Raw genomic sequence first — 26,947 nt, forward strand, 5'->3', positions numbered from 1 at the left:
CAAGAGGCCGAAATGAGTTTCCTCCATAGAGATAGTGTGAGAAGCTCAGTCATCCGGGAGGGACTTGGTGTCAAGCCGCTACTCCTCCGGGTTAAGAGGAGCCAGCTGAGGATCTCGGGCATCTGGTCCGGATGCCTCCTGGACGCCTCCCTGGAGTGGTGTTCTGGGCATGTTCCACTGGCGGGAGGCCCCGGGGATGACCCAGGACACGTTGGAGAGACGATGTCTCTGGGCTGGGGAGAGGGAAGTCTGGGCTTCCCTTCTAAAGCTTCTGCCTCCTTGACCCGATCCCGGATTAAGCGTTAGATGATGGATGGATGTTCATGAAATAAATTTCTAAATCAAGTAGTGCTGCAACAATTAATCGATTAACTTGAGTATTCGATTAGAAAAAAATATTCAAATTAAATTCAGTTGCTTCGAGTATTCGTTTAAAGTGGCATTGTAATGGTTTATTTTGAAGGTTTTTGCGTTTAGTTTTATTGTTTAGGGTGGATACACTGCCCTCTGGTCTGCCTGTTTTCACATGGCTGAATCCAACTGCTCCCTGTTAAGACCAACGTAAGCTAAGTTTTTGTTCAAGCTAATGTTTTTTAATGCATTCATAATTTAGTTTACAGGTATATTTAGCAGTTTTTTTTTTTTTGGTTTGAATATGTGTCTGAACCATTTGTTAAGAGCATTGTAAAAGAAAAATACTTATGCATTTTATAACATTTAAGATAGCGGAATTTTTCTATGTAAGCTAGCCCAAAAAATATTCGAATTAAATTTTGTTGCTTTGAGTATTCATTTAATTAAAATGGCATTGTAATGGTTTATTTTGAAAGTGGTTGACAGATATGCATTTTATGGCATTTAAGCTAGCGGACTTTTTCTATGTAAGTTAGCCAATTGTTCTTTTGTTGTACATAGATCCTCATTTTTTTTTTTTATTTATACTTTTTGAGGCTCAGCTCAGGTATTTTGTTTTTTCATGTTCCTTATCCGATTACTCGATTATTCGAACTAACTAGTCCATCGATTAATCGACTACTAAAATATTCGATAGCTGCAGCCCTACAATCAAGGCACCACTGTATTCTGTACTAGGGCTGTTTTGAAACAATACATACTGTATCTTAAAGCTGAAATAAGCAAGCTGGAGTCAAAACGTTTAGAAAATGTTTTATTATATCGAGGGGCAGGCTGTCAAAATGGCTTGGATGAAAAGACCGTCAAACAGCAGGTTAAAGTGAGAGCATGTAAAAAATAAAGCAGCTTTTGTTTGCTCTGCAGGAGCGTTTAAGCAGAAATATGTACATAAACAACAAAGGCCCCAAAAATCCCCCCCTCCCAAACATGTAAGACACGTTCTTTGAAGTGGAGAAAGGGGGGAGCGGTACAGTTAATACATGACATTGATAAACACTCACTGTTTTTCCACGTTGTTTTTGAACAAGAGAACTGCACGGCATCATCGGATAAAAATTTTAAATGAATACAAAAAAGAGAAAAAAAAGGCAAAGAGCGAATACATTTCCAATTTGCTGCACTTTTCAACAAGCAAACCGAGGGACCTGCATGCATTGAGTTGGAGAGCAGAAGTAAGGGAACACAGTTGATGCGATGACACGGAAAACCCGAACATAGGTCGAAATGTTCCCCCGCCCTGCATGAAAGGGAGTGCCGAAAGGCTGCTGAACAGAGGTGAGATATGTACATCGACTCTGGAACCCTTCCATCACATTAACTTGCTGGGAAAAGTATTTTAAAGGCGACATAGTATGGGGAAAAAAATCGACTTTAAATGATTGCATACAAACAGCTAATCTGAAATGCCTCACCACCCCATTAGGTGTGAAATTAAACCGAGTCAGAGGCTCCGACAACACAGGTTGTCATGGTAACGTAAAGCTGCATTTTCCCAAAACTGCCCCCTCCGAAACAGAGTGATTTGCATAATAAAACACTCATAATATATTTTAAATTGTGAAAAACAATCTGCATAATATGTCTCCTTTAAAACGAGGCAACAACTTTGCATTGAGGGTTCTGCACGCGTGATAAAAATTGTATAATATATGCAGTTTTTATCAGGCAACCCCTCTCCCCTTGTTTAAATGGATAAAACACGCTGTAACTCGAGTCACAGACTTCCGAGGAAAATTCAGAATACAATCAAATCGATCGTTTTTTTTGTTTTTGGGAGCGACACGACGCTGAAAACTGCCCGTGAAAAATACTTTAGACCATAAATGTAATATAGTTCATATATCATAAAGTTTGTTCCCCCCGATTGAAAATGTTTCCGCTTAATAAAATACTCAATTTGTCAGTGATTTCATTAGAATTCTCTTTTTGTCAACCTACATAAGTTAGTTACAAAATATTAGTCATCTCTCTCTCTCTATGGTTACATTACATCGGCAGAAATACAATAAATGCCATAATTTAGCGATTTCCCCCCCCCTCTTCCACAGTTTTCTTGCTTGGCTTCCAACGGCTCCATTTTTATTGCCAAAAGAATTAAATAACTGGTGAGATAATAAGTTAGTCAGCACATATTAAATAAATTCAATGGCCTTTTTCCGTTAAGGATTCCATTAAATAAAACGAGAAGAAAAAAAACAAACGGGCATGAGGATGATTGCACTTGACGGTTGTGAAAGACATGAAAGCACAGTGCTTCCGAGTGGGAAATAAATTAGAATCCTTGCAGGAAATAACTTATGTGATAAAGAAAAAAAACAGTACAGCTTTAGGATCATTTAAGCTGAAAAACACCAGAATTCAACAGTAAAACACATCCCACGCGATCAAAACGATGCCTTTGAGTCCAGATAAAGTGCTGATCGAGCGGGATTTTTTTTCCTTTTATTTTTGTACCATGCGAGCCTCTTGGGAGTATTATTAAAAACAAAAATAGGAGCTCCCCCAGCCACGTCATTTGAAGGACGTGGACGAGAAGGGAGGCATCCAAGAAGGCAAAAACATCGCAGCTATGGCGTCCGAAAACCATGAAAAAAAGAATCCCTGAGGTGCACATTCAGCTGTGTTGTTACGGCTCGTTTCTGCTCCCGTTCTTGGGTTTGGTTGAGCGTTCTCATGGTGTGTTTTGGTGTCCGTGAATCAAACTCATTGAAGGCTAGTTTGGACTTCAGGCAAAGAAGATCACAGCTTCCTCCGAATTCCGACATGAATCACCAAAAATCCTCAAATTTGAACTACTCGCGTAGTCAAACTTTTACCGACTCCATGACAGACAACTTCATGGCTTCCTCCAACATTTGATTGTCCGTAAAAGCGGGAGGCGGTTCGGGGACCGATTCGGAAAGTCCGATGAGAGATTCCAAGAGGCAAGTGCCCGGGTCCCCCGACGCCGGCAAGCTAGGGTAGCTCGGCAGCTGGAAGTGGAAAAAGTTGTCCATGTGCTCGTACTCCTTGAGAGAGTTGTAGAGCGAGCTTGGCCCCAGGCAGGGAAAGCCGTCGAAGAACTCAAGGTCCGACTCGGACGAGAGGCTGAGGTCCATGTTGTAGCTCGCCGAGCGGTCGACGGTTGGCGAGGGCGTGTGCGGGACGCTGCCGCTGTGAAACAGCCCGTTGCCCTGGTTGGCGTTCTCGTCTAAAAGTTCTGAGACGGCCCGATTGTCCAACTGCGCCGTGTCGACATTGTCGTTCTCGTCTGCGAAGTCCGCCATGCTGAAACTGCCGAATGTTTCCGGCGCCGGCCGGGAACGAACGTCCTTATCGTCCCCGTTTTCCGTGTCGTTGAAGCTGAGGATGCGGCTCAGGCCTTTTTCATCAACGTCCAGCGCTTCGCGCCGCCCGCACGGGCTCCCGTTGCCCTCAGAGTCGTCGCTTTGCGCCGACGATTCCGACAAGTCCGTCATGTCACTGCTGCAGCTGTTGTCCCCATTGGACGCCAGCTCGGAATTGAAGGGGTAGGACCGGGCGGGAGTCGTCGGAGGGGCGCCGGTCGTCGGCCTGGTATCCGCCGCCTCTTCCTCGGTGCTTGACTGCTCCTCGAGACGCTTCTCCAGCTCTAGCTTCATGATAGTGTGGATGTAATGCGTTTGCACTCGCGTGGAGTTGAACTCGATGCGGCCTTCCGTGTTCCCGCAGCCGTCCTTCGTGCAGCCACATGGGAACGACGAATGGTCCATCTAGGAGAAGAAAAACCCATTAGTTAACCAGCCTGAATCTACATGACTATTTAAAATATGGGTGTGACAAAATATCGAAATAGTGCGATATCGTGATACTTTGTATCCCAAAAGGTTATCAATATGCTCCAGTCAAGAATCGAGATAACGTTTTAACACTAAAAGTCCCAGAGAATTCTGGTACTCCTACTAGTCCCAAACAATGGCCAATATGGCCTCTCCCCCGGAAAACCCAGAGGTGGCAAAAATGACCCAAGTGCTTCTGAATTGGCAAGTCGTTGTATGACAGACAACAGCCGTTCATATGGAAATGCAACCACTAGACATACATTAACTTCAGACACAATGACCACAATCCATTCTCCATGCCCCTGATTCAGTCCTTCTTAACTATAGACACAATTCCTGCTTTACACTCAGATTGCAGTTGTAAAACGCTTTTTTTTCTTCTTCAAAACAATGTACACATTTGAGCCATTCTTTCTGTCGTTATGTGTGGAGTGTAGGAGAAGTGAATTAAAAAATGTGTGAAAAGTGCCAAACTTCATAAATACATATATATTTACAACGCCCAATCCATTTAGACTGGGAACGTTCGTTCATTCGAAACCAGAGCATTCACAGTCATTCTGTCCGATTTTCAGGGCATTTCCAGTTCACTTGCGGTTCATTTTAGGGATTTTACAGGTCATTTCCTGTTGAGTATGAGTCACTGCCTATTCATTTGGGTGATGCCCAGGTCACTTCTTGTTCTGTAACTCAAAATAAACAGGAAGTGACCCGTAAAATACCCGAAAATCAACAGGAAGTAAATGAACATCAACAGGTAAATGACCTTAAATTAGGGGTGTAACGGTACACAAAAATCTCGGTTTGGTACGTACCTCGGTTTTGAGGTCACGATTCGGTTCAGTTTCGGTACAGTAAGAAAACAAAATGCAAAATAGAAATGTGCTGGTTGTTTATTACACACCTTTGTGCTTTCAACAATAGGAACATTAGCCGATACAAAGCTAGAATTCTGCTCAAAAAGTAGCGGGTATTTAAAGATAATCCAACAACAATTTGCCTTTCAGACGCGGCGTATTGGTCAGCTTTCTTTCTGAAAGAAAGAAGAAAAAAGAAGTCCTGTGATAAAGAGAAAAGCAATCGCAATGACAAATATTTTAACATGTATTTTACGAATGAAATGCCTAAATGAATCATTTTTTAAAATTATGAACGGTTTTCAAAAGCTTTATTGGTGGATTTTCTCAAGTTAAAGTGCCACACAGAAATGAATACATTTAATTGTGTAAGCAGGATCTGTGTATTATTCTTATTTAATTACAGGTGTTTATTTGAATAGGCTATTATTTATTTTATTATGTGTTTATATTTTACAAATGTGATGTAGTATTCATTTATATTGTAAATTTTATTTTGTATAACTTTAGTTCCTATGTGAATATTAGTTCCTACTTGTTTTGTTGTGGTAGGAGGGTTTTGTATTGAACACGGGGCCGTGTTGGTTATTACTATAGCAGAGAAGACAGCAGTAAATCAACAAAGACAAGTCAACTGTGCCCTGATCTACCACTCAAGAGAGCTGATGGACTCAAAAAGTGGGTTACGGTTGCATATTAGTTTGAAAATCGACCGGATCCACCGTATTTTTACACGAGTGACTTCCGATCTGCCCAATTCTAGCTACCGGTAGTAGTATTGACGCAGGAGGGTCGCGTCTCGCGTCAAATAATAAACTCTGCCGTTCTTTTCGCGTGCGTTGTGTTGAGCTGCTTCTGGAACGTGTCTAACACGCGGCTGCACTGCGACTGGTGTGCATTGGCTGATTGACTTTAACGCCTGCGTTTCATTGCGTTCTCGCGGCGGCCACGTTCTCGCGCCGTTGACGTTTCCGGGTTATCCTATCCTACCGTGTTGGTCCTCATTATAGTAGAGATGAAGGAGTAAATATAATCTACAGAAAGAAACTGTAACCCGATCGGCTCACAGCCTCGAAAAGTAAGGGTTACATTATGTCAGAAACTCATTCGGTACGCCTCCGTTCCGAACCGAGCACCACGTACCGAAACGGTTCAATACAAATACATGTACAGTTACACCCTTACCTTGAATGGCCCAAAATTACCTCATTGCCTAGCAATGGCTGCCACTGACGGCCATAGGCGTTCAATCCGTTTGAAGTGGGAGGGATGGCAGCGAATGAACGAATGTTCATTCGCTGCCACCCTCCCAGTTCAAACGGATTGGACGTCTACTAGTGATGTACTCATTCCAATTCACAGCAGAAGCTTGTTTTTCTGTTTATTGTTTTTTTGTAGAATATCCCAGAATGATTTCCTGACCAGTGTATCGATAATCGTTGTATCGCCATATCGTCAGATCATCGTTATCGTGAGCTTTGTATCGCAAATCGTATCGTATCGTGAGGTACCAAGAGGTTCCCACTCCTAATTCAAAATTTTGAAAATTCTCTCACCTGGCACTTGATGCCAGCCAGGCTGCAGGCACAAGTTTCAGGCTCGCAGAACCCCCGACAGTCACATCCGCAACGTTCCCTGGAGATTCTGAGCTCATGCAGCTGTCTCTTCTCCTCCTTGTCCACTTTCTTGACGCCGGCGGCTTTGAGGAGAGCGTAGCGCCGCTTGGACGGGTACGGCTGGAGGAAGGAGCCCTCCTCGAAATTGGCGCCGCTCATGTCCACGTCCCGTTCGGGAATATCGTCCACCGTCAGCCGCTCGGCTTCTTCGCTATCCTGGGTTCCGTTCTTGGTAAGCTGGAGACGACAAAACCGGTCAATGGAGAACTTTCTAATCCTATAGGTTATTCCAGAAGTGGAGGACATCTGGTGTTTAAAATTCTTGAAAAACATGAGTTACATTCGATTAAGGACAACTATTTTAGAGAAAGATGAAAATAGAAGATGACATAAATTTGCTATACCAATTTCAGAAAACTTTTGTGATTCATCGCTAAAAATGTTATGCTAACAGGGTCGCGTGCCTGTTCTACAAATAACTAATGTTTCAAATATTATGTTTGAATTTTAATGAGTACATTTTAAATTTTCATTTTAACAATCATTTGAGATTCAATTTTGACTTTGGGTGGGTTTGCATAAGTGAAACAATGTACCGTAATTTTCAGACGATAAGCCACTACCGACCAAATTTGACACGAAAATAGCATTTGTTCATAGATAAGATGCACTGGACTATAAGCCATGGCTGTCCTCACTGTATAGTGGGATAATTACATCAACAGATATTAACTGGTAAAAGTTTATTTGACAGTGGCATCATAAGACCAAACGAACCACCATGAAGCTTTGAACCAATTGCTTCATTGCTTCAAGAAGCTTCATTTGGCCATCACTGCTCCCTTGGGGAAGACAGTCAACCTCTCCTGCCACCTGCTGTCAACAGTTTTGTCATCCAACATGTCTCCTAGCATACATTAGAGCGCTACAGATGTAAATAACAATCACAATTCATGCTCTGTGCTAATTATTTCTTCAGTTACTGATCTAGTTGTTTCATTAATTGCTAGTTATAGTATTTGGTAACACTTTCTTTGACAGTGGCACCATAATACTGTCTTAAGACCATCATAATTATGACATGACACTGCAATGAGCATTAATGAATGCTAATGGCAGATGCCATTTTGCGTCATATGCCGAATTATCTCACTTTTGATTGGATGTAAAAGATCGGAGCTGGACATGAATGGAGTTATTGACACAATTTGTCGGATTACACTTAATGAAATGCGTCATTATGGTGCGCCGTTTGTAAAGCAGCACATGCTGAAAATGACGACAACATTTTCTCACATTTGGCGCCGCACGGTATTCAAAACGCGGTCTAAATTTTTAGAGTCACTTTTTTTTTTTGCACATGTACAAAATTATTTAGCAACTTAATTATTCATTTTTAAATAAGACATTTTGGACCTGAATGTTTAAATCCAGAACTAAATATTTAATTTAAATCTTAAATTTATATCCTATATCCTCAATGTTAAATTAGGAAACGGTCGGAACTAAATATTTAGCTTAATATGCAAATTCACCTGACTGGAGACCGGAAGTAACAAAATAAAAGCTGGTGGAGCAGCTCAGACTGTTTGTTTACGTTGCTTGAAAATGAATAAAACCTACTCAACGGTGGCAGTCTGCTCTTAGACAGGAGTCATTTAGATACTAACAATATATAGGTAAAATACATATTTCGGAGAAACTATTTAAACAGTATTTTGTGTGCTCCAGCTTTTATTTTGTTACTTCCGGTCTCCAGTTAGGTGAATTTGCATATTAACCTAAATATTTACTTCCAACCGTTTCCAGATTTACCATTTAGGACATAGGATATAAATTTAAGATTTAAATTAAATATTTAGTTCTGTATTTAAACATTCAGGTACAAAACATCTTATTTAAAAATGAATATTTAAGTTGCTAAATAATGTTGTAAATGTGCAAAAAAAAAAAGTGACTCTAAAAATTTACACCACGTTTTAAACACTGTGTGGCGCTAAATGTGAGAAATTGTTGTCGTAATTTTCAGTATGTGCTGCTTTACAAACTGCACCCCATATGTCATAAGCATTCAATAATGTCCATGATAGTGTCATGTCATAATTATGACTGTCTTATGGCAATCTTATGACGCAGCTGTCAAATAAAGAGTTACCTATTAACCCAAATAAATTAACATATAAACCGCATTGGACTGTAAACTGTAGGATTCAAAATTAGAGAAAAAAGTAGCAGTTTATTATGAAAATTATGGTATTTTAGATGAAACCCTGTGCTTATCCATAATTTTTATCAACATTTTCAAGTATTATTTTATTTTTTTAGTTTTCAGATTTAGTCTCAGGACAAGAAAAGTGACCGAGAAACGTTATGTTTCAGTATGCTGTAGTTGGATTAGTTAAAATATGAGGAGTGGAATTTTGCGCTTCTTTACTCACCTTTAATTTAAGAGCCTCCAGCTTCTCTTCCCGCAGTCGGTTGAGGAGCTTCTCCCGGCGTAGTAACCGCTGCTCCGCGGCGAACTCAGTCAGCGTGTACGTGCGGTGGGCGCTGTGCCGGGGCGTCATGCCCAGGGTGCATCCCCCTCGGCTGGGCACACTGGTGAAGCCCTGGCACCGCGGAAAGAAGAAGACCGTCACCTGGTCGAAGGTGACATTACTCCGGCGAGCACGCTTGGATTTCTTGAGGATGGATGTTGCTGTGGAGAGAAGAAAAAAAGTTGACATCTTCCATAGGAGAATGTAGCAGTAACTAAAGCAGTACCATCTCATGTGTGACCAAGTACATCGCCTACACTTTTTATTTCTGCCAAAAGAGGGCGTAATATCCCTCCAGTAGAATTTCCAATGCCTGCAGCAGAGCCTAGTAAAACGGACGCCCCTCTGATTCATTGCCCTGCTCTTTCACAGCCTTATCTTGCACCCAATTAACACCGAAACATGAATTTGAGTGCATTTACATCCTGTAAAAGTGACCCCGCCGTAAAAAACGATCCGCTTGGGCTTGTCGCGTACACCGAAAAGAACCTTTTGCAGCTCAATAAGGGGAATTAACGCTTGAGAAGGATTCAGAGGGGAGAAAGGGCAGACCCTGCAAGCTGACACGTTCCCACAAAACGGTGCCGTAACAGGCCAAAGCTCAAAAGGTAAATGTTCTTGCAAGTGGAAGAACAACTATTGGATGCTTGCTTAGAAATTCCACATCCTCCAACAAGCAGCCCCCTCCATCCTACTCTTAAAGTGCCAGACGCGGGATCCCCCCATCCACCGTTCACACCCCCGCTATGGAAATACATGACTCCGCTCCACATGTGCTGGTCATTAGCTTTCATGAGTAAAAGTCCTAGTGTTTTCTCAGCAGCTGTCACCAAATTCCTAGAAACGACAGGAATGGAAGCACTTGAGGTAAACTCGATCCATCTGTGTACTCCAGAACAACCTTTCCTCTATTATTTCTAACAGTTTTATGGCATATTGTTCCATTTCAAATCTGCTGTGCTTTGTATTTAAGTAGTTTGCTGCAGCTTGGATTAAAATTAGCTGTGACTTCATATCTATGGGAGGCGGGGTGGTTCCCATGGTGGAACCAGTTGAGAAGCCCATCCCTAGAGGGTACTCAATCTCTGCCCTAGTCGAACTAATGAGCACCTTCACATAGTGTCGACTTCCTTTACAATGACGCACTAACGTGCTGCCCCCGTTTGTGTTTGCACGCCTTCTTTTCTCTTTCAGCACCTGTGCTGGGTGCGCGCCCAGTCGGCCCTTCGCACAACGGTCCGTGTGTTCTCCAGCATTTTGGCAAGTGGCCACCGCCGCTTTTCCTGGAAGCCTCGTTTGCCCCTTTGGTCAAACTTTTTTCCGGCTTTTGGCGAAGATATATTTTGACGATGCACACTGACTCGCGGTGTGCCAAAAAAACGATTATTAAATGCATCGAGATTTGACACGTGATGATTCATTCCATTATATTTCATAAATGTTCAAAAACGATTATTTTCCCGAATAACTTCATGACAGCCGCTAGTAGCGGAATGGATTTTAAGACACGTCTGCCGCCCGGAGACCTTTAACGGACGCAAAACGTTATGATGGATGCAGCTGAAGTTACTGAGCAAGAGATTTACCGCACTGGCCCGAATATAAGACGGTGTTTTTTGCATTGAAATGAGACTGGAAAAGAGGGAGTCGTCTTATATTCGCGGTCTAGACATTATACCCATTCACGACGCCAGATGACGCCAGATATCATTGAAGTGCTGTTCTGTCATGACAGATCTCAGCCACTCTCCCCATTCACGACGCTAGATGCCGCCATATATCATTGAAGCGATGTTCTGTCATGACAGATCTCAGCTACTAGTTTAACTAGTTTGCATCATTTTATTGCAATGTTTTTCCTTATTCAGATTTGTTTCAAGACTACAGTTACAGTTAGACTTCACTTTGATGGTTAATACAGTTATTGCAATTTTGTTGTTTTATCACAACAGATTGGTTTATTTACATTTCAAAAACCAGAAGCCATTCATTTACGATTGTGATTGCATTGCACTTAAGTTTACATATTTAAAAGTTCAGATAATAATATTTGAATGAGGAAAAATAACATGCTTTTTCTCTCAAATATATTGTTTTAATCATTTGTTTCAGATGTAATTATTTTCTGTATAAAAATTAATTTGGTGTTCAAAAAGTCTTTTTTCAAACTTGAGTCTTGAAAAAGAGGGGGTCGTCTTATAATCAGGGCCGTCTTATATTCCGGCCAATACGGTAATTCGTTATTTTTTCAAACTTTTTATCTGAGTTTGTTGTTCTACATGATAAAATGTCTGAGTGAGTGCTCGTCCGAGACTGGTGATTCCATACTTTTTGCTAAGGGTTATACAAGCAAAAAAAAGTATTAATCATAAGCGGATTTTAAGGGGGCTCCAGGCCCCCCTAGAGGCCGAAAAGTGTCATTGCATGTAATTGACTTCCCTATATATATATATATATATATATATATATATATATATATATAAGTTTTAAAAGCAATAAAACTGCAACAAAAATGAATGACATGAACAAAAAAATGTATTTTTGTAATGGGTCAAAATTATTTTTCAAGCACCTTCGACAGTCATTTGCTTAGCATATAATTAATTTTAAAAAAAATAGAAAAATATTCCCAAAAAAATTTTATTCTTTGATTGAAAAAAAATATATATATATTGATTGAAAAACCTTTTTTGGGGATTGAATGATGTAGACACAAATGTCCTAATCATAATATGGCCCAAACACAAAAAAGATTGCTTCAATCAAAGAAAACTTTTTAAATGAAAAATTAAGTGTTCAAATGCAAAATTTTCTATCTCAAATATTTTTGCTCAAATATATTAATTTGTTATAATAATTTGTTTCGAATGTACTGTAATTATTTTCTGTAAAAAAATGTTTGGTGTTCAAAAAGTCTTTTTTTCAAACTTGAGTTTTGAAAAAGAGGGGGTCGTCTTATAATCAGGGTGGTCTTATATTCGGGCCAATACGGTACTCCTGTTCAAAAGACTCAAAAATAAATTTGTGTATGAGACAGGCAGGGACATGTCAATTTGTGTGTTGTTTGGTGGTGTACAATAGTTACTAATGATGCAGAACTTTTAAAACCAGGGTTAAGTACAGCGGTAACACTACCAACATGCGAAACAGTACAGAAAGTATTTTGGTTAAAAGAAGTCTTATTTCTAAAGATAGTTTGTTTGTTTCCAGAAAATGTGGAATTCATTCCACTAGTGTAAATTTTATCGTATTGTTGAGAGAAATAAGTACTGCCTTTGAAACAGCTAATGTTTTTGCACCTTCTTGCGCAAAAGGGCATCTCAAGGTCAGCTGTGAGTTGCATAGGCTTTTTGAGAAATAAGTACTGGCTTTAAAATGGTTAATGTTTTTGCACTTTCATGTTAAAAAAAAAAAATTGAAATTGACATTTCTTTTGTAACAAGAGGCAATACATTCCCGTTGATGCGCGTCTTAACCTGAAAATTCTGTATGTAGAGATGTTTGTAAGTAGAGGTACAATACAGTAAGAACAAAATGATACAGTGCAGATTTTACTTCTGGCTATGACAATCATATAAATTCTTTTAGTTCAATGTCTCTGTGCAGACCACAACAAAATGGCCTTCTGCCAAGTACCAAGTTGTCCTCAAATGGCCTCGCACCGGACATCCAGACAGACCAAAGCTAAAGGCCGCCGTATGAAGGGAATCAGCCCTCTGGCCCGCTTTAACACATGAAATAAAAGCGGGATTCAAGTGTTTGATGGGGCTGCCAGCGGATAAAATTCCTTCACCTCCCTACCAATTCTGTGGGTTTTTATGATCAGAGCCTCGACAGTCGTAAAGACGCAAAATATTTTCCGTCGGCCAGCTTGACTCACTGTTGAAATGCGTTGCTGGGGAGCCGGGATTGCTGGGGGTGGAATCCAGGGTGTCCGAGTAGCAACTCTCGCCCTCCGAGTCCCAAGCAGAGCAGGCCGATGAGAGCGAGGAAGGCGAGGGTGAGGAGTAGCACGGGTCCTCGCCCACTTCCTCGAACTTCCTCTTGAGAAGCCCGCTCATGGTGCTAGCGTGGACAATCTGTTAGGAACAAAATCAGAACAATCTGGGTCAATAGAATAGAGAGGATATAATCTACACACACAATGCTTTCTGGTAGCTCGCATGTCTGTAAAGCGTGAAACTCGCTTTGCCTTAGAACCATCAAAAATTCAGCAATATTCTAGAAAAAACAGCCTCGCACACGCACAATTCGTCGATACGTGCCGACCGCCCCGTGCTTTGCCCATGTGAGCGCACGAGCGGCCCATCTCCTACTGCTTACAGCCAGTGAGCCAAAGGAAGTAATCAATCAGTCTCTATTTGCATAAGTCAACAATGAGCAAACCCCTTCACCCCTTCTTCGAAATCCCATCAAAACGCATTGATTAGAAGGAATGCTACCCAATCTTGGCTTTCCTAGCAACCGTTTTCCCCTTGTCGTGCTTTTAAACGTGTTCTCATGTGACCCCCTTTGCAGACAAAGAAGTCTGCTTCCTCCTGGAAGATGTTGCGTTACACGAGCCCTCCTTGCGTGCTTTCAGCGCTCCCGTGAGAGGGACTGCTGCCTCAGCGATAAAAACAATCAATCCTTTGAGAGGCAAACACATGCACATACACAACACAAAAAAAGAGCTCCTGACGAGGGAACACCATCAAAATGTGGTTCCATGTACAGTGGGACAAATAAGTATTTAGTCAACCACTAATTGTGCAAGTTCTCCCACTTGAAAATATTAAAGAGGCTCGTAATTGTCAACAAGGGTAAACCTCAACCATGAGAGACAGAATGTGAAAAAAAAAACTGAAAAACTCATTGTTTGATTTTTAAAGAATTTATTTCCAAATTAGAGTGGAAAATAAGCATTTGGTCACCTACAAACAAGCAAGATTTCTGGCTGTCTTCTAATGAGGTCTAACGAGGTGTGACGAGGCTCCACTCGCTACCTGTATTAATGGGACCTGTTTTAACTCATTATTGATATAAAAGACATGTCCACAACCTCAGTCAGTCACACTCCAAACTCCACTATGGCCAAGACCAAAGAGCTGTCGAAGGACACCAGAGACAAAATTGTAGACCTGCACCAGGCTGGGAAGACTGAATGTGCAATAGGTAAAACGCTTGGTGTAAAGAAATCAACTGTGGGAGCAATTATTAGAAAATGGAAGACATACAAGACCACTGATAATCTCCCTCGATCTGGGGCTCCATGTAAGATCTCGCCCGTGGCGTCAAAAGGATAACAACAACGGTGAGCAAAAATCCCAGAACCACACGGGGGGACCTAGTGAATGACCTACAGAGAGCTGGGACCACAGTAACAAAGGCTACTATCAGTAACACAATGTGCCGCCAGGGACTCAAATCCTGCACTGCCAGACGTGTCCCCCTGCTGAAGCCATTACACATCCAGGCCCGTCTTTGGTTTGCTAGAGAGCCTTTGGATGATCCAGAAGAGGACTGGGAGAATGTGTTATAGTCAGATAAAACCAAAATAGAACTTTTTGGTAGAAACACAGGTTCTCGTGTTTGGAGGAGAAAGAATACTGAATGCATCTGAAGAACACCATACCCACTGTGAAGCACGGGGGTGGAAACATCATGCTTTGGGGCTGTTTTTCTGCATAGGGACCAGGACGACTGATCTGTGTAAATGAAAGAATGAATGGGGCCATGTATTGAGAGATTTTGAGTGAAAATCTCCTTCCATCAGCAAGGGTATTGAAGATGAGAGGTGGCTGGGTCTTTCAGCATGACAAACGTTTCAAGGTCCTGGAGTGGCCTAGCCAGTCCCAGATCTCAACCCCATAGAAAATCTGTGGACGGAGTTGAAAGTCCGTGTTACCCAACGACAGCCCCAAAACATCACTGCTCTAGAGGAGATCTGGGCCAAAATACCAGCAACAGTGTGTGAAAAGCTTGTCAAAGAGTTACAGAAAACGTTTGACCTCCGTTATTGCCAACAAAGGGTACATGACAAAGTACTGAGATGAACTTTTGGTATTGACCAAATACTTATTTTCCACCATGATTTGCAAATAAATTATTTAAAAATCAAACGATGTGATTTTCTGTTTTTTTTTTCTCTCATAATTGTCTCTCCTAGTTGAGGTTTAACCATGTTGACAATTACAGGCCTCTCTAATATTTTCAAGTGGGAGAACTCACACAATTAGTGGTTGACTAAATACTTATTTGCCCCACTGTATGCACACTTAGTTTAATTTTGAGCTAATATAATGCTTATACAGTGCCTTTGTTATACTTAAAGCTGATTGCATATGTGATAATCAGGCCTATTTAGAGGGTTTTTCCCCATTATCGGATATTGCCGAAAGATCATCTTTAATGACTATTCTGTGGTGTGGGGAATGCCAGGAAAACTTTTGGGGCACATAGTCGTAAACCTGTCCGTGTTTACGACTGCAAAATCCTAACAGAACACCAATGAGGCATCTCTTGCTGGTTGTGTTGTGTAACTTGTCTATGGAGTCACTCAACCAAATAAAAATGACAAAGCTTGGAATATTAGATTAATATGGGGTATAAACGAACAGACTGAAACAGGATAGGTTGACTTTGACAGGAAGTGAGGGGAGAGGAAAAGATTTTTTTACGACTTTGTCCATAAAGCCATCGTTTGACGATGTTTTCAAAGTGGCGGCTTAATCGCTAACAGCTGCCACGGTTTTTCAAACGCCGTTACGGCGAACATTCTTGTTATTTTTGGTCGGTGGAGATACCTGCAATTTTGCTTATTGTTTAAAAGTAGAGTGATTTTCTGCGGATAATTGCAGGGTAACTAACATTCACGTGGCATGTTAAACGTCTGTTCTGCAGCACGTCGGCTATTAAGACGAGGCGAGCGCCGAGCCAGGCCTGTCGGGAGACTCGCGGCTTCAAAGCGACCTTGGGCTAAGTAAGCAGGCGGCTAAACGAGATTCTCCCCGTGAGTTCCAAGAAGAGTGTGACCTGCATGCCGCCTGTGTCTTATCAGGGTGTGTTATGCAAGTGTCAGCATTCTGCAAGGGTGGGGAGAGACGCAACGGGGAGCGCCCACCCAGCCGTTTTCTTGAGCGTTTGTCCTCAGTTGCGTCTTGGGTGTTGAAATCGCAAGAGGTAAGGTAGACGATACTGGCCATCAGTCTGTCACATGATAACTATGTCACACCTAAGGACAAAAAAACGTCTAGGCACGGGAAGATTATGCAAACTTCAGAACCTAGAGCCTCTGAACTGTCTGGTGTGCGAACCACTAGTCCACTGTGCATTCCGACAGGGGAGCAATTATGCAAGGAAAAAAAAAAAGGGCAGCCAACCCTCCGACAAGGATAAAGTAGAGATTCAAGGGCGGGAGGCTGACAACCCTTTCGGGGCTTACGCCGCTCACATGATGAATGAATCACCTTGCGACAGACAAAGGGGCTTAGCACGTGGAGACCACCTTGGTACAAAAAGCTAACTGCATGATGCAACCCGGTGCGGAATCAAGAGAAACAAAATAAAACAGCTAAAAAAGACAAAAAAAACAAAGCTGTGAGGAATCCTCCAGGGAGCGGATAGCGCCGGCTAAGCAAAGTCTTTTTAATTAAAAGCTGCAGTGAGCCAGAAGGGAGACAGGAGGAGGAGGAGTGGCGGTGTCAGAAGTGGGTCATTGTCTCTTGACTGCAGCCTACCTGACACATTGATTTGCTAATCCTGTTCAACGGGCAGAAACAATGGCGAGAGGTTAATCCTAGTTTGTGGTCAATGTGGAACGCGCAGGAGAAGAAGACAATAAAGCTTCAATGACTTATTCGGTGGACAATAATCATATTAATGACAGAGAGTGACAGGAAAGTAGGCTTCGGTGAGGTGTCCTGAAGGAAATTGCCGAGTGGCAGCGTGGCACGTTCGCGACTCCCCTCTAAATTATGCATCGCTGTCATTCCATCACTGGTGGGTTAAAAAAAGGGATGCGCACTCAGGGAAGATAAATCTCAGAGCGAGAGGAGATTTGTCACTAAAAAGGCACGAGATGGATCCAATAGAGAGGCGCGTCATGTCATTCCTACCCGATTATCAATGTTCTAGCGTGACTTTAGCGACAATGCTTGTAAAAACTGATATTCTGTTTTTTGTCAGTGGGGAGGCTTAAACTAAACACGCGCACACCTAATGAGAAAGATAATGACAGTAGAATTTGAGGTGTAATGTTGTCAGTGTGTAATTCTTCAGATCAGTTCTGTCATGAAAACTGATAATTGCGTAGAATTTGAGCATTTAACTTTTTCTAACCACAGGGCTGATTGTCGGATTTCCACAAGGTGCATGTTGTGTTAGGAGTAGGGCTGCAGCAATCAATTATTTTAGTAGTCGATTAATCTATCAACTAGTTAGTTCGAATAACTCCGTAATCAGATTAGGAGCATGTTGTGGGCTGCAGAATTAAAATTTTTGGAGATGTAAAACAAAGGCTTGCTAAGATTGCACTTTAAAAAAGAGCATGTGGATACAAAATAAAAATTCCCAGAGTGTTTCTTCAAACTATGCAGAGTTGCACTTTCATTAGACGGGGCTTTGCAAGGCAAAGGCCCAGATAGTAAAATTGCCTCTTTTTTTGAATGGCATTTTTTTCGGCGCACCACACAGCCCATACCGTTTGACCGACCATCACCATTCAAATATCAAAGTGACCGGACTTTTCATGCAACGCAGTGAATTCTTCAAATGACCCCCCAAAATTATCCGTTCGTCCGTGAATGTGGGTTTTATGAGAAAAAAAATAAAAATTTAATGTATTTAGTCCAACAATTTTAGACCAAATTTCCACATCAAAAATTCCAGGACGGCAAAGGGCATAAACGTATGCAGAATTAGCCAAAAACTTAAGGTTGCCCAGAAATTCCCCAAAAACTGTCCCATTCATTTCTAATGGGATGCCATTGACAGCCATGTACGTCCAAATTTCCCATTCATTTTCAATGGCAGGAAAACATAGGTCATTGGGATTTTTGACCATCTACCATGACAGCCCATTGACATTAAACTGGCGCCGAAGTTGATGCCATTGACAGCCATGCACGTCCATGCCATTAACAGCCATGTACGTCCAAATTTCCCATTCATTGTCAACGGCAGAAAACCCTGTGTGGTTGTGATTTTTGACTAAAAACTTACCATTACAGCCTACTGACATTCAACTGGTGCCCAGGTAAGCCGATGCTATTGAAAGCCATGCAACAGGACGTGTCCCCGAAATATCCCCAAATCAACAAGAGGTGACCTTATATTGTCCCTGAAATGTCCCCAAATATACAGAAAGTGAGATGATAGTTCAATATCGACCACAGCAAAGCCCTATTGCAGTTTCTGGTTTAAAAATAAATTAAAACACCTGAATTTAGCCTCAAACGGTTTAAAATAAATAAATAAATAAATGAGGATCTAAGTCCAACAAGAGAACAATTGGCTAACTTGCATAGCAAAACTCAGCTAGCTTAAATGCTATAAAATGTTTTTTTTTTTTTTTTTTTTTTTTTTTTTTACAATGCACATAAAAAATCGTTAAAACATATATTACCACAAAAAATGGCTAAATAAACCTGTAAACTAAATTACAAATGCATTAAAAACATTAACTCAAGCAAAAACTTACCCGATGTTGGTCTTATCAGGTAGCAGCTGGATTAAGCCACGTTAAACTAGTTATGTCATATTCACTGTTGCCCCTACAGGGCAGCGTATCCATCCAAATCAATAAAACTAAACGCAAACACTTTCAAAACAAACCATTACAATGCCGCTCAAATTAAACGAATACTCGAAACAGCAAAATTTGATCCGGAGTTTTTTTCTAATCGAATTACTCGAGTTAATTGATTCATCGTTGCAGCACTGGTTAGTTTTTTTCAATGTCAAAATTAGTTAGAATGCCAATTAGATATAGCTTAAATCCCAGTTATAGTTAAGTGACGAAGCAATGCACTGAAATTCTGATAAAGAGAAAGATGTAGCACGCAGGGACAAGAGAGCGAAGTCAATCCCTCAGCCATTGATCCAAGGGACCAACAAGACATTTGACTTTGTCCCCTTTGTGCCGCCTTGTTCTGCCCTTTTGCAGCTGATAACGATAAAGTGTGTGTGAGTGTAAGGGGGGGGGGAGTGGCACTAATCTTAGCCAGCTGAGAGCATTTACATGGCAGACTGACAACCCTGCACAGCCTCTGTCTGTCTTACTGTCTAACTGAGTGAGTGAGGGCTCATAAAATGTGATAATGATGAGCCCGGGAGTGTGTGTGAGTGTGTGTATAAACATGTCAAGGCAGGTTGGGACTCAAGGCCTCAGGGCACCGCACCTCTCGCTTCGTCACTAGAAGAGATGGGAGACAAATTCTTCGAAGTGACGGGAGGACAAATTCCTTAGACTTTTCTACGAAGAGATCCCAAAGAATTACGGCTTCACAGCTGTAATGGAACGACTGACATATGTGCTCTCAACACATGGCAGGAGACCAAGTGTCAGCCCTTTCCATAGTTGCCTTGGATGCACTATGGCAATTACTGATTTATAACATCTTAAACTGGTTTTAGAGTGTTTTTGTCTGCCAACAGTGCGAGTTTCAGGTAGCTTCCTAATTGGCAGCTGTTTCAGTTAATGCCACAATTGCTGATTCTGTGGTTTCGCCAAAGTTTGTGTTGAGCACACACACGGATTTACGACTGTTGACCGCATTTATAAAGACGATCAGAAATACCTTAAGACTACCCACGTTGTAGGACAATTTTTTGGGATAATCTCTGCGAAACCTCTGGACATTTGCTAACTAATTGTGGTCAGTTGAAATGTAAAATGATGTAGTCTATCAGTAATTTACTCAGGTGTAGCGGTAACTGAGTTTCTTGGACATGCCACGTTTTCTTAAATTGGTGCGTAAACCAGTTCTTTGCGCACTATTTGTAACTTCATCCCAGAATTACCGTAATTTTCGGACTATAAACCTATAAACAAAAACGGCATTTGTTCATATGTAAGCCGCACTGGAGTATAAACTGCAGCTGTCCTCACTGTATTATGGGCAGGGCCGGCCCAGCCTATACGCAGACTATGCAGCTGCTTAGGGCCCCTGACCACTAGGGAGCCCCCAATCTGGCAATTGTTTAATTTATATTCTATTTTGTTTACTACAGTTTGCTTTATTTGACTTTTGTGAGTTTTGATACTTGATTACAGGCTTAAAAAAATTAAAGTTCTTCCTTAACTTCTTTCTTTCCTCTTTTAGAAAAAGGTTTGGCGCTATCTACTGTAAGTACTGAAAATCATTTGGGGTGAGAAGTTTGAAGTATGCAGCGCAACAAAATCTGATAAATATACAAAATATGGACGTATGGGTTGGATTGCATGTATGGGTTTCGCAGTACACTGTGACGAAATGGTGGGCCAAAAATATGGGCCCCTTTGCATTATTTTGCTTAGAGCCCCCAAATGGCCAGGGCCGGCCCTGATTATGGGATATTTACATTAGGAGTGGGAACCTCTTGGTACCTCACGATACGATACCATTTGCGATACAAAGCTCACGATAACGATCTGAAGATTTAGCGATACAACGATTTTCGATACTTTGCTCAGGAAATCATTCTAAGATATTCTACAAAAAACTAATAAACAGAAAAACAAGCTTCTGCTGTGAATTGGAATGAGTTTATCACTTGTAGACGTCCAATCCATTTGAAATGGGAGGGTGGCAGCGAATGAACATTCGTTCATTCGCTGCCATCCCTCCCACTTCAAACGGATTGAACGTCTATGGCCGTCAGTGGCAGCCAATGCCAGGCGATGAGTAATTTTGGGCCATTTGAGGTCATTTACCTGTTGATCTTCAGTTACTTCCTGTTGATTTTGGAGTATTTTTGGGGTCACTTGCTGTTTATTTTGCGTTACAGAACAGGAAATGACCTCGGAATCACCCAAATGAATAGGCAGTGACTCAAATGCAACAGGAAATGACCTGTAAATGCCCTAAAATGAAAAGCAAGTGACCTGTAAATGCTCCGAAAATCGGACCGAATGACTGTGAATGCTCTGGTTTTGAATGAACGAACGTTCCCAGTCTAAATGGATTGGGCGCCGAGCACCGTCACTGGCAGCCTTTTTTTTTTTTTTTTTTTAAATTGACAACCTTTTAAAACGATCTCTTGATTCTTGACAGGAGCATATCAATAACCTTTTGGGATACAAAGTATCACGATAAATCACCATTTCGATATTTCGTCACGCCCCTAATTTACACCAAAAGATATTAACTGGGAACACTTTATTTGACAACGACATCATAATACTGTCATAAGACCAAATGAACCACCATGAAGCTTTGAACCAATTGGCTGCAAAGTTTCTTTGCTTCAAGAAGCTTCATTTGACCTTCACTCCTCCCTTGGGGGAGACAGTCAACTTCTGCTGCCACCTACTATCAGCACTGTTGACGTCTAACATGCCTCCTAGAATGCATTGCAGCGCTACAGATGTAAATAATTAAAATTCATGTTTTGTGCTAATTATTTCTTCAGTTACTGTTCTAGTTGTTTCATTAATAGCTATTTATGGTATTTGGTAACACTTTTGAAATAAGACTGTCATAAGACCATCATAATTATGACATGACACTGCCATGAACATAAATGAATGTTTATGACAGACGTCATTTTGTGTCATCCGGCAAATTATCTCACTTTTGAATGGATGCAAAAAAATCAAAGCTGGACATAAATGGAGATAATGACATAATTCGCCGGATGACACTTAATGACATATGTTATGAGCATTCATCAATGCCCATGATAGTGTCATTTCATAATTATGACACCACTGTCAAATAAAGTGTTACCTATTAAAACATATAAATTAACAAATAAGCCGCAGGTTTCTATGCACCTTACAATTTGCTCTTTTATACTCAGTTTGCATTTATAATGGCTTTCAAAACGAGACCTGAGTTCCAATTTCTCACCATTAACATGTAAATGTGAACTGATGAGACAATAAAAGAATCCTTGAATCCACGAATCCTTGAATTCAAAATGAGGGACAAAAGGAGCGGCTTCTAGTCCGAAAATTACGGTAATAGTCGGACTGACGTCATTTTGAAGTGTGGAACAACTCTGCCTGTCGGACGATGCTGGGACAGAGCTCCTGTTTTGCTCGAGTGTTGTTCCCACCGGAGACTGCCAGAGAAACATTCTGTTCCCCTGCCTCGACCCGTGGCACCGTTTACCAAAAAGGAGAGGTAGTGGGAAAAGGGAGGCTGCATCGCACAAAGCAAATAAATAATGTCATGTCTCCAAAGCCGCAGGAATTCCATCTCTGGCAGCGCTGCTCTCCCTGTAAAGGATCTCAATCGAACCCAGATGTGGGTTTTTCTCGGAAAATCCGACAGCACCGGGCGAGGAGTGCACACAGGACACACCTGACTGGGGAATTAGCCTGCACGTGGAGCTCACATGTCGTTTTTAAGCCGCGCAAGAGACATTAGATGCAGTAGGTGAAGTGTCGAGACAGTATTGAGTGTATGGAGATTGGCAAGACTGAGGGAAGGAGATGAAGTCGCGCAGCTCATTCACAATTGGTCAACCAATTCAAATATTTGAGTCATTTAAAAATCATACAATTTCATAGACTTTTTCAAATCAAGTTAAATCACTCCCAACCAGATCAAGAGATATTTGAAAGAAAGAAAAAAATCCCAAATCTCAATCAAATCAAAGTGGGAATGGTGGTCCCTATGGGTTCAGAGGTTGCGCTCAGAGCCCAAACGGGACAAAGCAGATGGGAGCTCGCTACTGCCGTGTGTTGGGAGGGAATGGGGGAAGATTCTTTTCAGCCGGCCCCCTTCCATCCCTCCCGTCTCCGAAGCACAAAAGAGAGGGAGGCATCCTGCGTGACCGAAATGAAGCGAGGCAACCTCGCTTGAACCCAATACTGCTACTGCAAACACTCCACGGAAGTGTGTGCTCATTGAGTCCGCTGTGTGTACACCACCCGAAAGAATTGAACTTTTGTCTGGAATTCATTACAGTATTCTGCCAAGAACAGGCGTAGTGGAACCTGCAGAGGCACTGTTGATTCAGTTACTAAATCAAGGTCCAATAAAACATGCATCTTCGCCCTCTTTTAATCAAAATCTCCAAAAGCTTAACAATCAGATACTTCTACAAGTAAAAGATTAGCTTGAATGATCCTGTGATTATCCTGCAGTGTGCTGAGTAAGTTTTTTTTCTTCTTTTAGGACCAGTGATCCTAATTGTTAGACTTGTTCAATATTTAAGACACACATGTGAAGGATCTATCACATTTTAAGAATTGGTGATGTTAAACATTGTGCCTAGAAGATCTCGGTAGGACTTCAGGTGTGACAAGATGAGCCACATCCATGCAGAATTCCAATGTACAGGGGACAACGAACCCATTTCTAATACCACGAGTGGAATTTTCTACTTGATATATTTCATCAGAACGTTTGAGTTCACTCAACATTTTTTTTTTTTTTTTTTTTTTAACAGTGCATCTTTTTGCACTGAATTGCAAGAATTTCCAGAATTGAGAAAATGGACAAATTCTCTATATTTAAAACTGATTCAAACAGCTCTTCACCCAATTTGAAACAAATAAAAAAAAAGATAATAATACAAACAACACCCACACACACACAAAAAAATCTGGATAAAATTGCAAACTGAATTAAAAAAAAATATATATCAAAAGTTGTCAAATGCAGATCTGATTTAAACACTGAAAAAAATACCTCCACTTCCCCCGCCAATTTTTTTTTTTTTTTTTTTTACCTAATTCACAGAATTCACTATATTTAAAACTAATTTAAACAGCTCTTCACCTGCTTTAAAATAAATAAATACATAATAATAAATAAATAAAAGACCCCTCCCCCCCAAAAAAAAATCTGGATAAAATTGCAAACTAAATTAAAAAAAAAAAAAAAAAAAAATCACCAAAAGTTTTCAAATGCAGATCTGATTGAAACATTAAAAAAAAAATACCTCCACTTCCCCCAAAATGATTATTTTTTTCACCCAATTCATGGAATTCACTATATTCAAAACAAATTTAAACAGCTCTTCACCTTCTTTAAAACAAACAAACAAAATAAATAAATAAATAAAATAAATTAAAGACCCCCCCCCCCACACACACAAAAAAAAAAAATTCTGGAGAAAATTGAAAACTGAATTTTTAAAAAAAACACCAAAAGTTGTCAAATGCTGATTGAAAAATTACCCCCACTTCCCCCAAAATTATTTTTTTTCACCTAATTCACGAAATACACTAAAACATTTAAAACAAACAAATAAATAATTAAAACCCACACACACACAAAAAATCTGGATAAAATTGCACTGAATTAAAAAAAAAAAAAAAAAAGTTGTGAAATGCAGATCAGATTGAAACATTGAAAAAAATTATCCTTCCACACCCCAAAAATGACATTTTTCACCAAATAATTTTGCATTTGCTTTGCAAATTCCCCATTATTATACATTTATTTTTATTTTTTGTTACTACATATTCCCCAATCCTACAATTAATTTCCCCCTCCTATTTCCAAACCAAGACCGTCTTCGTTTCAATGAAATTACATTTCCTTTCAACAAAAACTGCCCTTTTTATTCTTCAGCCCTGTTATTTTATGACAATTGTAGCACATCCCTAAGAAACATTTTAAATCCTGTACATAAACCAACATGTAAAAAATCCTTAAAATGACTCATGAACCACTTCTGGAATTTCCCGCTGGGCCATCAGTGGCGTGCAGACCACAGTTTGAACAACCAATCCATTGCTCATCATCACAGTGTGTCAATGGAACAAATTCCCCAAATAGGACCATACCAGCTACTAACTGAGCATTCCAAGTAAAAACATGGGGAAAGAGTGTTTGGTGGGAGGAAAAGCACAAGGAAAGGAAGCTGTGTCAGTAAACAAAGGATCATTCTCCTCCCGTGTGTGTGTGTGTCATTCCAGAAAGCATGATTTCCAAAAATGATCCGGGTGAGGTCGCGCTAGAGACGCTTTTTAAAAGTGCTCTCCAGTCGGGGAGCAAACACACAATGAAGCTACAAACTAAACCACAATCCACATAATAAAACAACAAAACAAAACAAAAACAAAAAACGCGCGTGTAGTTGACGTTAAGTAAAGCAGATTGGGATCATGAATATAAATTTGCGCGTATTGTGCTAATGAAGATGAATTAGTGTAAGGTGGAGGAGACAATGAAAGCAAAGTGGGGTGTTTTTAAGTGGATTTTTAAATGGCAGGAATCACGCGGGGTGCAGGTGACAGTGGCGGTGTCAGTTTAAGTGCCTTGCGCAAAGGCACAAATAACACATAACTTATACCTCGTTCTGATGATGATGATCCTACCGTTGAGCAATCCCATTCAATGATTGATTGGATAATTTCGCCGAATTGAGTCCAACTGTGACGCTAACAAACTCACCGCGTGTCCTTTATTTACTTCCACAACAACCCGAAATTTACGAATGACAAATTTAAAGAGGTTAAAATCTTGCACGTTTCACTACAATGGAACATAGTACTCACCAGCAAGTGTCCGGCTGTCCGATCAACATGAGTGGCAAATAATGGGATTAATCCGAATAAATGCGTGGGAAACCATAAAGCGGAACGTGGAAGGTTCACTTTCTGATCCTCCCCGAGGACACGAATCTTCACACCCGGGGTTCGGCGAGCTATTGTCTTCCTCTGTGCGGCTCGAGCGCGTCCTCTTGTCTGGAGCACAGCGGCGAGTCGCTCGGGCTTTTTTCCCCGTCTCTCTCTCTCTTTCTCGGTCTCGTCAGTGGAAAACTCCCTCCCGGCGTGTGGCTGTGACGCAGGCCGTGACACACAGCAGAGGAGGCGGCCCACGCTGCTTCCTGCCTCCGCCTCTTCCTCCTCCTGCGTGACTGTAGTTTGCAGGGAGAACAGAAGCATTGACATCATTGGGTGAGGTAGAAAGCGCCGAGAAGGGGAGGAGGGGGGTACTGGTCACTGCGAAGAACACAAGTCACGATTTTAATTGAGTCATAAGCTACTGGAATAAGATAAGGTATTTTTTGATGAGTGAGCGACTGAGTCTTTGCTTGAACCTCTTGTAAATTAAGTATTCCTAGTAAATTTTTGTAACAGTACTGTTTTTTCCCTTTAACTGTGGGTTTAGCTTTTTTTCTTCTTTGAAAAACATGACAAAAAGTATGATCTCGGAATAATAAGGATTGTTGTCCTAGGGAAAAAAAATGTTTCAAATAATAAATATCATTACAACGTCTAAAATACCTATAAATTTGGACAGGTCGAATTTCTTAAAAATGGATGATTACAACTAGGGTTGTTGCGATCATGTTTTTTTGCTCCCGATCCGATCCCGATCGTTTTAGTTTGAGTATCTGCCGATCCCGATATTTCCCGATCCGATTGCTTTTTTTTTTTTTTGCTCCCGATTCAATTCCAATCATTCCCGATAATTTTTCCCGATCATATACATTTTGGCAATGCATTAAGAAAAAAAATGAATAAAACTCGGACGAATATATACATTCAACATGTTTATTATGACAAGAAATCCTCAAGATGGCATTTACATTATTAACATTCTTTCTGTGAGAGGGATCCACGGATAGAAAGAGTT

The 26,947-nt window shown here is 40.9% G+C and overlaps 1 protein-coding gene across 1 annotated transcript; it reads right to left on the reverse strand.

The window, feature by feature from the left end:
* Positions 1 to 1,155: 1,155 nt before the first annotated feature.
* On the reverse strand, positions 1,156 to 26,274 carry csrnp1b (cysteine-serine-rich nuclear protein 1b). The gene is made up of 5 exons (XM_057824115.1): positions 25,864 to 26,274; positions 13,105 to 13,303; positions 9,126 to 9,385; positions 6,628 to 6,924; positions 1,156 to 4,145 (listed from the first exon to the last, which is right to left on the reverse strand). The coding sequence occupies exons 1-5, from the start codon at positions 26,260 to 26,262 to the stop codon at positions 3,219 to 3,221; spliced, it is 2,082 nt and encodes a 693-aa protein (XP_057680098.1). The 5' UTR covers positions 26,263 to 26,274; the 3' UTR covers positions 1,156 to 3,218.
* Between the last annotated feature and the right edge of the window lie 673 nt (positions 26,275 to 26,947).

The sequence above is a fragment of the Corythoichthys intestinalis genome, chromosome 20, assembly GCF_030265065.1.
Source record: "Corythoichthys intestinalis isolate RoL2023-P3 chromosome 20, ASM3026506v1, whole genome shotgun sequence".
Lineage (NCBI taxonomy): Eukaryota > Metazoa > Chordata > Actinopteri > Syngnathiformes > Syngnathidae > Corythoichthys > Corythoichthys intestinalis.